This window comes from Hemiscyllium ocellatum, chromosome 26 (assembly GCF_020745735.1).
Source record: "Hemiscyllium ocellatum isolate sHemOce1 chromosome 26, sHemOce1.pat.X.cur, whole genome shotgun sequence".
Classification (NCBI taxonomy): domain Eukaryota; kingdom Metazoa; phylum Chordata; class Chondrichthyes; order Orectolobiformes; family Hemiscylliidae; genus Hemiscyllium; species Hemiscyllium ocellatum.
In genome coordinates, this window is record NC_083426.1 from 29492553 (window position 1) to 29510913 (window position 18361).

At 39.4% G+C, this 18361-nt stretch overlaps 1 protein-coding gene across 1 annotated transcript; it reads right to left on the reverse strand.

Moving 5' to 3' along the window:
* Positions 1–703: 703 nt before the first annotated feature.
* timm17a (translocase of inner mitochondrial membrane 17 homolog A (yeast)) lies at positions 704–16926 on the reverse strand. Its single transcript, XM_060845463.1, has 6 exons — positions 16843–16926; positions 13795–13894; positions 8596–8659; positions 6046–6174; positions 4129–4239; positions 704–1708 (listed from the first exon to the last, which is right to left on the reverse strand). Exons 1-6 carry the CDS (start codon positions 16905–16907, stop codon positions 1638–1640), a joined length of 540 nt encoding a protein of 179 aa, XP_060701446.1. The 5' UTR covers positions 16908–16926; the 3' UTR covers positions 704–1637.
* Between the last annotated feature and the right edge of the window lie 1435 nt (positions 16927–18361).

Below are 18361 nucleotides of genomic sequence, written 5' to 3' on the forward strand. Positions count from 1 at the left end.
ACACAATGGTTTGTATATGAAATGAACTGCCAGAATAAGTGGTGGATAAAGATAGTTGAATATTTTTTAAATATTCTAATTGTAAGTACATGAACAGGAAAGGTATGGAGGGATATGGACCAAACATAGGGATGTTACTAGTTTAGTTTTGGAATATGGTCAGAATGGACTAATTGGACCAAAGGGCCTGTTTCTATGCTCCATGACTGACTATAACCACCACCACCAAATCAAAAGTTTAGTTTACCAGCATGAATTGTTTCAGCATACCTGATGTCTCTTGGATTTTAATTATCTGCTTGTACTGCAAATGTACATCTAATTTGCTGGCAAACATTAATCAATAATAATTGTTTGCACTGGTACTCAATGTTTACGTTACAGGCTACAATATATGGAATTTCAGCTGCGTCTGTTAACTTCGGTCACAGATCAGCCTTGGTCTGACTGAATATCAAGAGATGTGGGGAATAAATGCCATCTTTCTGTTCTTAAACTATAACCTGTAGGAGTTTTTCTACCATCCTTGGATCCTCATTGTGTGAAAGACAAAGTTGCAGTCAGTCACACTTTCATCTCCCAGATATTGTGTAATATCAAAGTAAGATTGCAACTCCTGGCAAGTTAGTCAAATCAGCTGTTGGATTATCCCAGTCATAATAAGTTAAGAGATAAGAAGAAAAACTTAACTTTCATATTTATTGAGGATATACTTTCAGAACATTTTGAACAAATGTTCTAAACACACTGGTATTTTTCATTGTGCCATAATTACTAACTCTCAGAAATTTGCTTAGGTACAATCAAGTGACAAGTTGCTTGATGCACAATTTAATTAGTGAAGGGCAGGGTAGAAGTGATAAATGACACATTAAAATTGAAAACCCAAAAGGTGTGTTTTTCAAATAAGTGCCCAAATTCCAACCTTTTTTCTTACTGTAAAAGTAATTTCTTTCTAACCCAAATGCGTCAAGTTGAATGCAATGATAAATAATGTAGGTCAAGTAATTATCACTTAGCCTCTAACATCCAATTAAAATATCTAACAAAATACATTTGGCACAAAATTTGAAAGTTTTGTGCCCAAAGTATTGAATAAATTAAATCACTGAATGGATGATTCAACCTTAAGTTTTAATGTAATGGGATGAAACAACTTTTCCCTCAATGTTTTGTGACTGTGCCCATTCAAATCTGCGTAAAGTACTTTGGAAGGGACTGGCTGTGGTGATTAATTTGTTGAATATGAAATGACAAAGGGCAAATGTCAATAGATTTCACCATAGTTTACACAGATATATTGACCACAGAACTCTATAAAACTCAGGCATAAAAATGATCTTGGACTATATAATTGCTGATTAAGGGCCTTCATATCAAAGTAAAATATGGAATATACCATATATACATATATTTCAAGGCTAATCGCGGAAATTCATTTTATACATTCTCAAACTTTCCACAATGACCTTTTCTAATCACACCAGTCCTGCAATAACTCTGATCAGCCACATTTTAAAAAATATTGTAACGTGACTACATATAAGATGGTGTGCTCTTCACAGATGTCTGGAGTGACTTATTTGTTAACACATCTTTTCAGCATCCACAAAATTAGAGGTATTGTAATGGATTTGTCATTGATATTGTCGATATTCGCCAAATGATGCAGTTTGTAGCTGAGTTGGTTCGTCTACAAACTGTGGACCTACAAAGTGAAAAAGATAATTTCAGTTTTAATAAAGAAAACACTTTAGCTTCTCTTTTGGTAACTATGGAACAAACTCGTTTTAGTTCAACCCTCATTAACTTCATACACTTCTTATATGATCCAATGCCACTGAAAGTAGTTATTAACTTTAGAATTTTGCAAATTAGTACATTACCAACCAAGGCAATTACTTGAGTTCCTTGATCTTTTCAAACCACTTTTCTGTTATAAAACTACCTGTCTGCAATCTTATAAGTTATATCTATAAATTGGATTCAGTTTTACTGCAATAATAAATAATCGTTCAAATCTGGCCTTCATAGCTCATGCTAGTTGCTTTGATCTTTTTATATGTTTGCTTAATCCTAATCTTTCCAGGTCTATGTAAACAATCAAGAATCATTCTTTTTACCGAGCTGCTAAGTTTAAAGAGCCAAGGCTGAAGTTCCTGGCTCAAAATTTCTGCATAGGGTGTAATTGGCGATCCAGGCCCAAAATACACAAAGTTATTTTGGTTCCAAACTTTGCTCAATTATTTACATATCATTGTATGTGAGGAAAATCTTTCATCAGCACAGGTAGTGTTTTAGAACTGAATTGTTAACTTCATTACAAACATGTATTATTTAAATGGAGAAAAACAAAGGGATTGGTGGGTACTTGTGCACAGAACAAAGTTAGTACACAGATGCAGCAGGTCATCAGGAAGGCTAATGGAATGGTGACTCATATTTTAAGGGGGTTGAAGTGTAAGAGAAGGGGAATCTTAGTGCAAGTATATAAGCTACTGGTGAGACCGCATCTGGAGTACTGAGAGCCATTTTGGTTCCCTTATTTAAGGCAAGACTTTATTAGAGACAGCTCACTAGGATGATCCTTGCAAGGAGGGATTACATTATGAGCAAAGATTAAACAGATTGAGACTCTACTCTCGGAATTAAGAAGAATGAGAAGTGATCTCAATAAAACATTGAATTCTTAAGGGGCTTGACAAGGTAAATGCTGAGACAATGTTTCTCCTTATGGGAGGGTCTAGAACAAGCAGTCAAGTAAGGGACACAAATTTCAGACAGGTGAGGAGGAATTTCCTGAGGGTTGAGTGTCTTTGGAACTCCTTGCCACAGAGAGTTGTGAGGGCAGGTAGGTTCTTGTTCAATAGGGTTATGGGGAAAGGACAAGAAAGAAGACGTGAGGAATGTCAGATCAGCCAGAGCCCAACTGAATGGTGCTAAAGGCTCAAGGGGTGAAACATCCTGCTCTTGCTCTGATTTCTTGTTGCCTTGATATATGTGAGTGCCAATCTGAGTTTTATTTACACAACTGAAAGGGGTCTTAACTCAGATTATTTCCAACTGATGTCTAGAGCATCACTTGAATATTCTAAACTTAAAATAGTGGGAAAATACTTTAGTATAGAATAGTTAGTAAGCAAATTTAAAAATCTGACATTCTCAGGAAAATTCTGCAACCTCACAGAAACTCCATGCCCTTATGGTTGCATTTTTTTGGGGTGGGAAAAAGCTCAATTGTGTGTGTGTGTAGATCACAAATGGTGCACTTGTCTTACGTCTGAACACCAGCTATAAAGGTTAGACACCCTTGATGTAAAGCATTTTAATTGAATTAAAATTATTTTACCAATTGAAAACTAGAATTTGTCTACCAAGTTATTCACAGAATTACTAAACCAAACACTCATATTTTCTGGATCGCATATTTTAGCTCTGAGGGTTATTAGATTTGAAGTAATATCCATTTGCAGAAAACAGCTGATATTTGGAATATTAATATTTGTACTGTCTGAAATAAAACTTTTTGATCATTCCAATACAAATGAGCATTGATACATGGACATAACTCAATCTGGGAAGGTGCACAAATGCAAAAGGAAGAATCCTAGCACTGCAACTTTCTAGTGGGTTCACTGGAAATGCATACAGTCGTATAGTCCCTACGGTGTGTTAACAGGCCATTCAGCCATAGAGTAATATACAATCTAGAAACAGACCCTTCAGTCCAAATCATCCATGCCAACCAGATATCCTAAACTAATCTAGTCCCATTTGCCAGCACTTGGCCCATATTCCTCTAAACCCTTCCTATTCATACACCCATCCAGATGCCTTTTAAATGCTGTAATTGTACTAGCCTCCGCCACTTTCTCTAGCAGCACATTCCATACACACACCATCCTCTGTGAAAAAGTTGCTCCTTAGGACCCTTTTATATCTTTCCCCTTTCATCCTAAATCTATGCCCTCTAGTTCTGGACCAAAACCTGGTCCTTGGCACTGAAAGGCAGCGATGCTAAACACTTACAGTTGTCCAAAACAAATTACTTATACAAAAGTATTAATATAGCATTTATATTTGCTGGTAATCTCATTTATTGCTGATCCATTTGTATTCACAACTAACCTGTTGGAAATTGTGTTGACGCAAATCGTGTGAGCATTATTCCAGCCCCTTCAATCAAGGCAAGAAGTATACCTCCCATAGCAGCTGATCCCACCATTGCCACTGGACCATCTAAATCAAAGTGCCCACATAGTTGAATTAATATAAATACACAAATACAGAAATAATACGTTGTACTGATGTTTTACGAGGCAATTTTCAAGAGAAGAAATAAAGCTAGCACTCTTGTTTTAGTAAAAGCAAAATACTGATGCAGAAAATCTTAAGTAAAGCCAAAAGAAATGGAGAAACTCAGCAGTTTTGGCAACATTTATGAAGGGAAAAAGAGTGAATGCTTTGAGACCAAGATGACTTCTTTTGCTAGTATGGACTACTTCTCTCTCCACAGATTCTCATAGACATGCTAAGTTTTTCCAACATTGTGTTTTCATTCTTCTCTAGGTAGCTGAGGGAAATGCAGTGGCTATGCTGGACATCAATTTCTAGAAAACTTTTGATAAGTATCACATAGAACACTACTGGAGGAAAAGAGAGAGCATAAAATTAAGAGAACATAAGCAATTGATCAAAAAGCTGATTAGAAAGGAAGAATTAGTACAGGGTGGGCAGTTTCAAAGTGGTTGGAAGTAGTTACTCCTGTCCTACAAAATCATGTTCTGGGACAACAACCATTCATGACATGCAGCAATGATTTTAAGAAGAAGCGCGAGAACTAGCATTCCAATTTTCAAACAATACTGAAATAGATACATACTAACTGCATCTGAGGACCAGGAACAGACTGGGATATTGATGGATGATTGAATGGATTATAAAGTAGGAAACAAATTTTAATTACATCAAGTATGAGGTAGTATTTTTGATTTGTAAAAAGAAACCCTGAATTATCTATCATTGGAAAGATGTGCAAAGACAGGAATTCAGAAGTCAGATTTTCAACGCATTAAGCAAATGGTCTAAAGTGACAAGGACAATGGAATATTGCTTTATGGCAGGTGTCTTAAAATTTAAAAATTAAGACAGTTCTGAATCCAATTTCTGTCCTCAAACAATGGGAAAGATGCCAAGGAAGTACGAGAAGATAAAACATAGGCGGCATTAGGATAATGCTTGTAATGAGGAAATTAATTATAAAGAAAGACATGAAAAATCTAAGTATTTTCATCAGAAATGAAAATACAGGAATGATTTCATAGAAATTTTAAAATGTTGAAAGAAAAATCTAGCAAATAGAAATACAATTTCTAGAGCTAACAAGTCAAGTATGAAGGACAGAGCTGCAAGATTAAAAAATCAGGTTAGAGAGTAGAAATAAGCCAGGTTGTACAATGTACTATTGAAATTAGCAATCTAATCAATGACCGTGCCCATTTCTGATAGGTTAGATGAATGAATCAAAGAGGGATACAGATAAACGAAAATGGGGCCGGTACAGTACACAGAATTGATCTGAAAAATAAACACTAATTGTACTAATTAACTATTTTTAATATTCTAGAAGTAGTTAACAGAGGACCATAGCGCTGTTCGCTAATTAGACAAAAGTGACTAGTTTAAATGAGGGTCACACAAAGTTATCATGGTTACCAAAAAATAGGCTGATATTTTTGATTATAACCTTCATGATGGAGCAGTAATATGTTTTTCACAACATGCACAGAATACAGCAACAGCACTTTGCAAAATTCAAGTCCTCCTACTGACAGGTATTAAATATTGCTTTTATGCTGCCTTTAAGTAGCAAACATCTGTTAAGTCAAAATATTCATACTTATAGTCAGTTTTATAGCAAAAAAGGAACTTGTCTGAATTTAAAGCCTCTTAAGATTGCTATTCTTTTCTAATAATACCAATACTTTGTTGCACATCAAGTAGAAATATCACCGATTTCAAAAAAATACAAACGGTTGCACTTACTTCGCGCAGCTAATATTGCTCCTGTTAAGGCTCCACTGGTTATGGAGTTCCATGGATCTTCTTTACCTCTGACCTTTACTAAGCCACAGTCAATCATGGAAAATAGCCCACCCCATATAGCAAAGCTTCCTAAAATTGTAAAAGAAATTGAATACAAGACAGCATTAATCACAATACATTAACTGATCTAAAGTGTTACCAGCCTTTAGCAGAATGCTGAAAACTTAAATTCCTAACAACATTATGATGATCAAAGGTGTATCAAATGTCAGAGAAAGCTCGAGGAGCTGAATTGCTTACTCACACTTGTAGTTCTTACAAAATGTATTTAGTGAGTACTTTGACACATTGAAGAAGTTGTAACATCAATAATGAAATACCGCATTTTTTAAATGCATGAACTGATAGCTACAAAAACCTTGAAGTACAGCAGCCAGAAGTAGGATTAAAGTTTGTTGCAATAGTTTGCAACACTAACTTACTTTAAATGCATGAGTTGTTTTTTTAAATACTTGGCAGGAAATAATATCTGGAATATTCCAAACAAACAACAATAACTCACTAAATAATTAAAACCGTTCCATCCAGGTGAGTTTCAATAAGCAACATTATTTGCTTTAATTGCTCATTCTAAGACTATTAGCGATAATGAATCTATTGCTATAGCATAGTGGTATAACAACTTAAATGGGAATGAATACTTTATTGAGAAATATTTAGTGCCTCATTGAAGATTTCACCTTTATTATAAAAAAGGGCAAATATACAGTGGAGACAAAATATTATAAGTGATTTTGACTTTCCCCACTTAATCAATTAATTGTACAACGAGGAGGATAAAACAGTTTCCAATTTTCATATTAATGTAAGATAGGATGAATAATCAATGAATCTGTTTAATTTAATGGCATTTTTTTTTGAGAGAGAAATTAAAGTTAGGGCACTGGGTGATCTCCCTAATTTTCCTGAAGTCCTCCGTTTCATTCTCCACATGAAAAGACACGATGCATTCATACTTCTTTTTAATTTCTCACTGAAAAGGTAGCACATGACAGTTATTATCTTAGAATATATGGTCAAAGCCTAGAGTGTAGCAGACATTCAACATATCCTTATTCAAGTAAAAATACCATGAATTAAGCCATGCCATGAAGATAGTTCCATTGACGTTATTAATAAAATGGGTTGAATTCCCTAAATATGCAACAAAATTTTGTTTTAGAAAATCTCATGGAATTCAGCTTTCTACGAAGTTTGCCACTATGAATAAAACTTGCCATGACAAATCTCAGAATGCCAGCATTTGCTAGAGAGTAAGTAGATAGGATCATAGAGTCCCTCCAGTGTGGAAACAGGCCATTTGGTCCAACAAGTCCACAGTGACCCTCCAAAAAGTATCCCACCCAAACTCATTTGCCTTCCCCTATTACTCTACACTTTCCCTGAATAACACACCTACCTGCATCCCTGAATACTATGGGCAATTTTAGCATGGCCAATTCACCTAACCGGCACATCTATGGACTGTAGGAGGAAACTGGAGCACCCAGAGGAAACCCGCATAGGTACAGGGAGAAGGTGCAAACCCCACACAGACAGTCACCGGAGGCTGGAATTGAATCCAGGTCAGTGGCGCTGTAAGGCAGCAGTGCTAACCATTGAGCCACCGATACTGAAGAAGGTCTTTAGTATGCTTTCCTTTATTGGTCACAGCATTGAGCACAGGAGTTGGGAGGTCATGCTGCAGCTGTACAAGACACTTCTGGAGTACTGTGTGCAATTCTAGTCTCCCTATGAAACTTGAAAGGGTACAGAAAAGATTTACAAGCATATTGCCAGGGTTAGAGGGTTTGAGCTATAGAGAGAGGCTAAATAGGCTGGGGCTGTTTTCCCTGATGCATCAGAGGCTGAGGAGTAACCTTTACAAAATCATGAGGGTCATGGATAGGGTAAATAGACAAGGTCTTTTTGCTGGTTTGTGGTGGGGGATGGTGGGTCCAGAACTAGAGGGCATAGATTTTAAGTGTGAGGGGTTTTAAAAGGGACCTAAGGAGCAACCTTTTCATGCACAGGGTGGTGCGTGTATGAAATTAGCACCAAGAGGAAGTGGTGGAGCCTGGTACCATTACAACATTTGAAAGGCATCTGGATGGGTACATGAATAGGAAGGGTTTAGAGTGATATGAACCAAGTACTGGCAAATGGGACTAGGTTAGATCAGGATGTACATCTCTATGACTTGTAGAATGAATGTCGCCCTGGTCCAAGATGTCTTAGTACCCATCTTGGCACTCCTTTTAAACAAATGTGTTCTGCCTGGAGTGTTTCATCTGAATAATCTGGAAGAGTAACAGTAAAGAAAACCTTCTTTATACTTATACTTTGGCACAGTTCACCATTTAGCTGTAACTGGGAAGCTTGCCATTCGCTCACCACACAGTCAACTTCTCTAATGCGAGTACCAACATAATTCATAACTAAACTACTATAGCTATTACCTGTTTTGTTAATAATAAAATGTAGATTACATTTTTGACAAATATAACATACCTCCTAATTGTGGAGCTCTCGTCTTAACTGCAGTCAAACTTCCACGAAGCCTGTGACTCATTCCCTGTTTTAACATGAAAAATAAAGGCATAGCAGTGCATGAAAGCAGTGCAAAAGGCTTAAAGAAATGCAATACTGCAAATACAAAATGTGAATAGGTGCAATAAAACACTGAAACAATATTTTGCAATATCAAAATAGCTCACCCAAAACGAGTTACAATGCAGAATATTCTCTACTTGTGTTTGCATGCATATTTCAGAGGCACTGGCACAGAATCATACAGTACAGAAAAAACCCTTTGACCCAATGAGTCTGTACTGCCAAAAATACACTACCACCTACATAGTCCCACACTAGATCCATTGCCTTGAAATGTTTTGAGCCTTCAAGTGCTTATCCACGTACATTCTGAAGAGTCATCTAGACTTGAAACGTTAGCCTACTCTTTCTCCATGGATGCTGTCTGACCCGCAGTGAAACTCCAGTATTTCTTGTTTTCAGCATCTTAAGATCCCAGCCTCTGCAGTAATGTGTTCCTACAGTTTAAACTCAACTATGTTCCCAAGAAGTGCATTCCAGATACCCACCACAATCTAGGTGGGAAACATTTTCCTCAAATCCACTCTAATCCTCCTGCCTTGCACTATATAAAAAAAAGTGCGCCTCTTTGGTCTTGAACCTTCGACTAAAGACATCAGCTGCTTTCTATTCACCCTGTCCATGTCTCTCATAATCTCTCACACCTAATCTGGTCCCTCTCAACCTTCTACGCTCCAAAGAAAACAATCTAAGTTATCCAATCTCTTCTTATAGCTAAAATGCTTTATTCCAGGCAACACACCAGTGGATCTCCTCTGCTCCCCATAACACTGCAATAAGACTCTGCAAATGTGGTTACGCATAATATTTTACGTTATGTGGTGAGTGCCTTTGCTTCCCCCATTCCCACATTGTGTGGGTATCCTTTCCCATCAACTACCTGTGTCTTCGCCTGTCCTCTCCCCAGATGAACATCCTTTCTCCCCCTCCGAGTGCTTTTAACCACTCCCCACCCAAACGGGTGTGTTCTACCTCCCCATCACAATCAGGTATACTGTCTCCCCACCAAAAGTGCCCCAGGACCAGATCCAAAGGCGCTGCTACCATTCCAACAGGAAGAAATGTAAATCCTTCCTCCAGCCCTCATCCTGTTCATTTCGCCTTATGCCTGCACATTTCCCATGCCAATACATGCAATCTAATACTGTTTATCAATTCATTGGATAACCACAAGTCTCATGCACAAAGAAAAAATAATTACTTAAAATTATATATTGAATTAGCTCAATTTAACAATGTGTTGAGAAAAGAAATTGCATTAAAAATACATTGACACTTGCAGACATCATAGAAAACCAGTCAATTCAAAAGCTATTAGGATTGGACAGAAAATGGTGGCCTTACCAATCACAACCACATTCCATAAAAGAATACAAAAGAAAATCAAGTGACATTTAAACTTGGACAGTGAACCTCAAAAAGGGATACAGGGTACAATGCAAATTCATCAGAATTATACAATAACTTAAAGGGTTAGATTAAGATATTATGCATAATTTTGGCTTGTATTCCCTTCAAATTGGAACATGAAGGGCTGATCTAACTGGAGGTTGTTAAAATGGAAAAGCGAATGGATCAGGTAAATAGAGAGTAACAACAATGACCCACATTTATGCCACACTGTAAGCAGCAAAAACAGCTTAATGCCCCCTGCAGAAGTGTCAAGACATATTTAATACTGAGTCATATAAAGAGATGATAAACAGAGCAAGAAAAGCTTGGTCAAATAGGTAGTTCAAAGTTTGGGAGAAGATTTGTAGCTCGGGTGCTTGTTGTGGTTCTGTTCGCCGAGCTGGGAGTTTTTGTTGCAAACGTTTCGTCCCCTTTCTAGGTGACATCCTCAGTGCTTGGAAGCCTCCTGTGAAGCGCTTCTGTCATGTTTCCTTCGGCATTTATAGTGGCTTGTCTCTGCCGCTTCCAGTTGTCAGTTGCTGTCCGCTGCAATGGCCGGTATATTGGGTCCAAGTCGATGTGTTTGTTGATAGAATCAGTGGATGAGTGCCATGCCTCTAGGAATTCCCTGGCTGTTCTCTGTTTGGCTTGCGCTATAGTAGTAGTGTTGTCCCAGTTGAATTCATGTTGTTTGTCATCTGTGCGTGTGGCTACTAAGGATAGCTGGTCGTGTCGTTTCGTGGCTCGTTGGTGTTCATGGATGCGGGTTGTTAGCTGTCTTCCTGTTTGTCCTATGTAGTGTTTTGTGCAGTCCTTGCATGGGATTTTGTACACTACGTTGGGTTTGCTCATGCTGGGTATCAGGTCCTTTGTCCTGGTGAGTTGTTGTCCGAGAGTGACTGTTGGTTTGGGTGCTGTTATGAGTCCTAGTGGTCGCAGCAGTCTGGCTGTCAGTTCGGAAATGCTCCTGATGTATGGTAGTGTGGCTAGTCCTTTGGGTTGCGGCATGTCCTCGTTCCGTTGTCTTTCCCTTAGGCACCTGTTGATGAAATTGCGCGGGTATCCGTTTTTGGTGAATACTTTGTATAGGTGTTCTTCTTCCTCTTTTTGTAGTTCTGGTGTACTGCAGTGTGTTGTGGCCCTTTTGAATAGTGCCCTGATGCAACTTCATTTGTGTGTGTTGGGGTGGTTGCTTTCATAGTTCAGGACTTGGTCTGTGTGTGTGGCTTTTCTGTATACCTTCGTTCGGTGTTCTCTGTACCATCACGTCTAGGAATGGGAGCTGGTTGTCCTTTTCTTCCTCTCTCGTGAATCAGATTCCTGTGAGTGTGGCGTTGATGATCCGGTGTGTGTTCTCTATTTCTGTGTTTTTAGTGATGACAAAGGTGTCGTCCACATATCTGACCCAGAGTTTGGGTTGTATTTGCGGTAAGACTGTTTGTACTAACCTTTGCATTACTGCTTCTGCTATGAGTCCAGAGATCGGTGAGCCCAGGGGTGTTCCGTTGATTTGTTCGTATATCTGGTTGTTGAATGTGAAGTGTGTGGTGAGGCACAGGTCCAGTAGTTTAAGTATGCCGTCTTTGTTAATAAGTTCAACGTCCTGTTGTCTGTTCTGTAGGTTGGATATTGTTTCTCTGGCTAGGGTTTTGTCGATAGAAGTGAACAGTGCCGTTACATCGAATGAGACCATGGTTTCTTCCTTGTCTATGTGTATATTTCTGATGATGTCCAAGAATTCTTGTGTTGACTGCATAGAGTGTCTGGATCCGCTGATCAGGTGTTTCAGTTTCTGTTGTAGCTCTTTAGCCATTAAAAACGGATACCCACGCAATTTCATCAACAGATGCCTAAGGGAAAGACAACGGAACGAGGACATGCCGCAACCCAAAGGACTAGCCACACTACCATACATCAGGAGCATTTCCGAACTGACAGATTGCTGTGACCACTAGGACTCATAACAGCGCACAAACCAACAGCCACTCTCAGACAACTCAGCAGAACGAAGGACCCGATACCCAGCATGAGCAAAACCAACGTAGTGTACAAAATCCCATGCAAGGACTGCACAAAACACTACATAGGACAAACAGGAAGACAGCTAACAACCCGCATCCATGAACACCAACTAGCCACGAAACGACACGACCAGCTATCCTTAGTAGCCACACACACAGATGACAAACAACATGAATTCGACTGGGACAACACTACTATTATAGCGCAAGCCAAACAGAGAACAGCCAGGGAATTCCTAGAGGCATGGCACTCATCCACTGATTCTATCAACAAACACATCGACCTGGACTCAATATACCGGCCACTGCAGCAGACAGCAACTGACAACCGGAAGCGGCAGAGACAAGCCACTATAAATGCCGAAGGAAACATGACAGAAGCGCTTCAAAGGAGGCTCCCAAGCACTGAGGATGTCACCTAGAAAGAGGTAGGTTTTAATGGCTGCCTAAAAGGAGACAGATTAGAAAAGTTTTGAGATTTTTAAAAAAAATTCTAGAATTTAGCATGTGGCAGCTGAAAGCACAGCTACCAACGATGAAATATTAAAATAAGGACTGTACAAGCCAGAATTGGAAATGGGAGGTAGGAATGGAGAAATTACAGAAACAGAGGGGCCTGACGGCATGGAGACTTTGCAAACAGAACTTTGCATGAATTCAAGTTTATTAGGAGTGGAAGATGGGAAGAAGGCTGAAAAAGCATTGATATAGTCAAGTCTAGAGGTAACAAAGGAATGGATATGGGTTTCACCAGATGATTTACGACACAGCGGCTATGCTGGGTATTGTTACACAAGTGGAAGTAGGTTGTCTTGGTGATGGAGTCGACGTGGTCAGAAGCTCATCACAGGCTTGAACACGACACAAGGTTGCAAACAATCTAATTTAATCTGCAACTATAATCAAGGAGGGGGACAGAGTTGGCAACTATGGAACAGAATTTGCAGTTATTTAATTGGAAGCGAATTTCTGCACATTCCGTCCTTAACATTACCAAGCTGTACGAGAAATCAAAATTAGCGAGCAGCTGAAAGAGACGGTGAGGTAGAGATGTCATCAGCATACATATTGAACTATTTTTGGACAACTGCACTGAGACACAACCTGCAGATGAGAAATAATGGTGATGGAGGGTTGTGGTGGGAGGAGCAGGGGTTAGTGACATAGAGCAGGGAGTACTTAAAATCTTACTGGAGTCAAGCCACTTGGATGCAAAATCAGGAAGCACTTGTCATGCTGCAGGTACTGGAAATCGGGAATCATATCCCCCAACGGCTGTGGGTCAATTTAAAATTTTTAAGTCTAAGATCACAAGGTTTATGTCCAACAACAGGATGAGGTATATTGAATAACTGAAATTCCAGTATAGATCAGTGATCTATCTGAATGACAGAATAGGTATGGGTAAGCAGGATTTGAGGCAAGAAATAGAATTTTCAATGTGAAATTTATAAAAGGCAAACAATGGAAATGAATCACATCTTGTGACAATTATGATAGAATAGATAACGAGGAGAATTGTAGAAATATTTTCCGTCTTCAACTCAAAATAAACTGCACATTGAAATTACCTTGGCACTCTGGAAAAAGAAAACTACAGCTAAAGAGCTGTATGAAAAAACTGAACACTTTTAAGTTAAAAAATCAATAATCCGAATTGTAACAAAATTGTGAAATAACTTACAACTGGAGCATTCCTGAAGCCTTTAATTGACTGAAAAATTCCACCACCAATGGCACCCATTGTAAAGGCTCCACCACAGTCATCAACTATCCTCCACGGGCTAACAAAAAAAAAATGGCTTAGATGATATACATTATAAATTAAACTTAGTCATCTCAGATGTTCATCTAAAGAGAAAAGGCAAAAGCATAGACCAACATGGCTATTCACCATTTCCTTTTAATAGCCAACTTCATGGCTGCACGAATGATAGTTAAGTAGACATCCACAATCCTGCCTTCTGTTCAGCTCAGCATAACCTCAATGTTCTGCACACTTTTCTTAAGCTCTCCACAAAGTTTACTGACAATGTTACAGCAAACAATTGTTGATGATTTTCCTGATAACATGTTTCTGATAGAAAAAATTAAATCATTTCAAATGTCATTGTTACTGGTTAAACTAGTGGAACATCTTTAGTTATTAGCCTGCATGACAACAACAGTAATTTTCTAGGAGAAAGTGAGGACTACAGATGCTGGAGATCAGAGCTGAAAATGTGTTGCTGGAAAAGAGCAGCAGGTCAGGCAACATTCAAGGATCATTCCAGAAGAAGGGCTCATATCCGAAATGTCGATGATTCCTGAAAAAGGGCTCATGCCTGAAACGTCGATTCTCCAGCTCCTTGGATGCTGCCTGACCTGCTGCGCTTTTCCAGCAACACAGTTTCAACAACAGTAATTTCTCAGTCCATTAAACAGCATTTTTCTGCAACTTTCCTTTAACTTCAAGCCGCGACAGATCTCAAACTTTACAGGTATTATAACAAAAGTAGTCATTTTTAACAGAACAATTTTCAGTAAATTTGCTCAACTACTACAGCTGATAAAAATTAGAAGCAATTTCTGGGTGAAATCCATCCATTAAAACTGATACTGATGAATGAATTTCACACCAAAATCACTTCTGAAATGCAGTTGGCAAGCACAGTGAGCAAATGGCATGAAAACTTTGCACAGAGTATAATTCCACAAAAAACAAAACGAGGAGAAGCAGGCAGACTAATGGCAGGGACAAAAATAAGATTTTTCTAGGAGTATGGGGCTAGGTCCACATTCTAATGTGTTAAGGTATGCCTGGTGAACAGAAAAGCAAAAAGTAAAACAATAATCATGGTACCAAGTAGGAATACAGGGATAGAAGGATACAGCAAACAATGCATAGCTGGAAAGGTGCTGCAAGAGAGAGGGCTTTAGATTCTTGAGACATTGGGACCATTTATCAGTAGCTAGGAACTATACTAGTTGGATGCAATTCATCTAAACATCCTTATGCAGACTTAAAATACATTGACAGGGGTATGGGATCCTCACCAGTAGTTCAGAGGGAAAGAGAAACTGTGATGAAATTATAAGTTAAAACAGGAATAAATAACAGGAACACATAGGGAACATAACCTAGATAACAAAGAAGTCAGTTCAGCAAAGCTAAATGTATTTTAATGCAAGGAACCCGAGGAATAAGATAAATGAGCTGACGCCACTGTTATATACGTGAATGTATGATATCGTAACTATGACTGAGCCTTAGCTGAAAGACAAGAAGGACTGGCAGCTCAATATTCCTGTTAGCTCAGGTAACTGGTTGCAATGCAGATAATACCAATGGTCAAAACCCACACAAGCTGAGGTTACCATGAGGGTTCCACCTTCTCAACCTTATTCTTCACCTGAGGCATAGTGACCCTCAGGTTAAACCCACCAGTCATATCCCTAATGAAAGGGCAGCCCTACAGTCCTCTGGAGCAAGAAAGTGCATGAGAAAGCAACGGCAGGTAAAATAAAAGGAAACTGAAAGGGTTTTCTTTAAAAAAGAAGAGATTAACTAGGGACCATGGTGGATAGGTGGATGTGTGTGCATGCATGCAGCTGCAGGGTATGGGCACAGTCTTCACAGTGCAAAAGGACAATGGTGGTACAGATATCAGAACAGACTGTAAAATATTAGAAAGGCTTAACATATAGAGAGAGGGGTAATACTACAGTATTCCACAGCCTTAAAATCCAGACAACTGTGAAAGCTCAGATGAGATGCATTGAGGCTGTTGAGGGAAATAAGGGGAATTTCAGACTCTCTGTCAATAATTTTCAAACCCTTCTGGCCACGAAGTGCTGGAGGACTAACACTATCCAATAAAACAAACTAACAATTCCCACTCATATCTCTCTGGAAAGGGATCAAGTTGTGCACACACAAGAAAAACTGCTGTAACCAAAGAACTGCATAAAACCTCCCACCACCCAAAAGACCCTTTCGTTTCCACAGTGATCTAATCCATGCCTAACAGTCAGCCCAAAATAGGGGCAAAGCAAAACCGGAGTGCCTGAGCAGCCCGTAAATACATTACTCCAAAGAACCCAGTTCTGAAGAGTCATGTCGAATTTGAAACATCAAGTTTGCTTTTCTCTCTGTACAGATGCTGTCAGACCTGGTGCATTTCTCCAGCACTTTCTGCTTTTATTGCGGATTGACATTATTTCAGTATTTTGCTTTGATGGGATAAAGACATTACCATGACAGTGGCTACATTCCTCTACAGCCCACCAGCCCCTCCTTAGTGCACACATGGTTCTTCCCTCTTGGGAGACACAAGGCTCTTGTGCAGCCTCCGTCCCCCCCAAAAAAAGCCTAAGAGGGTCAGGGCTCTTTCAATATCTGTCCTCACAGACCAGGCCTCAGGACCTTCTGGCCCCAGCGCCAGAACATCTCCCCAGTTCGCCTTCCTCCAAAGATTAAAACCTTTAGGACATCTCCCCAGGCCCCACTAAAGCCCCGAGACCCCCCCTCCCCTCCGTAGGCCAGGACACACGCTCCTTCAAGGAAGGTCACAGACGCCGGTGGAGAGCAAGGAGGGAGAAGTGAGGCGACGAGGCCGGTAACGGCCATGGAAGGTTCCAGATTCCCGGCGCCAGCACTTCCCCCCCCGCCCTCCTCTGCGTGCCCCCGGCCCCGCGTGTAATCTTGAGCCTGATCAAGGGATTATTTTCCCTCCTCAAAAGACCACCTCACCAGGGCTCGCGTGCATATTCCTCCATCTTCCCCTGTGACGTGTTGCCCCAGACACTAAAGCGCATGCGTTGGCTGACGACGTGAGTCCCCTCCGAGTACGCATGTGCAGAAATGTAGCGATTGGAACTGAAGTCTCTTGACCCACATTAGTGTTCAGGGCTATGAATGTATTTGATAATTCTAATCAGAGTATTTGCAGCTCCTCTCAAGTAATTTTTTTTCAAACAAAGGGCTAGATTTTGAACATCTGAAAGACGGCGGTTTTATATATATATATTTTTTATATATTTTTTAAAAATTATTCCTGAACTATATATATAGAGAGAGAGTTCAGGAATAATTTAAAAATAAGTTTGTTTTATAATAGCAGAAAACTGTTTTGGGAATTGAAGCAGTTTTTTTTCCCTACTGGAAAGCCGGTAAAACTTCCGAATGACAAAAATGAACCCGGGAACTGCGGATGCTGGAAATCTGAAACTGAATCAGAAATTGCTGGAGACGCTCAGGAGGTCTGGCAGCATGTATGCAGGGAAAGCAGAGTTAACATTTTGGGTTCGTACCTCCTCCTTCGGGACACTGAAAGGTCACGAACCCGAAACATTTGCTTTCTCTGCACAGATGATGCCAGACTTCCTGAGCTTGTCCAACACTTTCTGATGTTTGTTTCTGAATGACAAGTACTGATCCAACTTCTCGTACAGTTCAACATTGAAGTTCAGTATGATCAGCACATTTATTCCTAAGTATTACTGGTTTCTTGCTGGGATTACACCAACCCTTCCAACCCAGGCTCCCTCTATTCCTATTAAAATATTGTTGTTATTGACCCAATTGCAAGCATTAGTCACTGACACGTTGTTATGTCTCAGCCCCTTTTATTGCAATCCTTTCAACACACTGACTGACATCTAATAATAGCGCAACTTCCTCCAGAAGCATGAACGTGATCTTTTGTTCTCATCGTGTAGTCCATTGTTATTTTAGTGGTGTAGCCTGATGTTATTGTACAGATTCACATCAGGTCAGCTTTCATCTTTAAACCAGTTACAGGACATATGTCCATGTGACATTCCAAAACAAAGGACCCATCTTTCTTTTGTCACTTAGTGACAAAATAAAACCAACAACTGCAAATGCTGGAAATCTGAAACAGGAACATAAATTGCTGGAGAAACTTAGCAGGTGTGGCAGCATCTGTGGAGAGAAAACAGAGTCAATGTTTCAACTGTTTGAGTGGGTCCGCAATGCTGTCTGTATAGAGCAGTGATTCAGTTATGCGTATGCATTGTAGAATAACATCAGTAAGCACAAAACTAAGCACAGGTAATTGCAAGACAAAAAGCTATGACAAAATGTGACTGTCTTCAGCATACTCAACTTTTACCACACAACTCAGTTTAAGATAGAGTTAAAAATCACACACCAGGTTATAGTCCAGCGGGTTTATTTGAAAGCATTGGCTTTCAGAGTGCTACTCCTTCATCAGGTGGTTGTTGAATGTAAGATCATAGGGCACAGA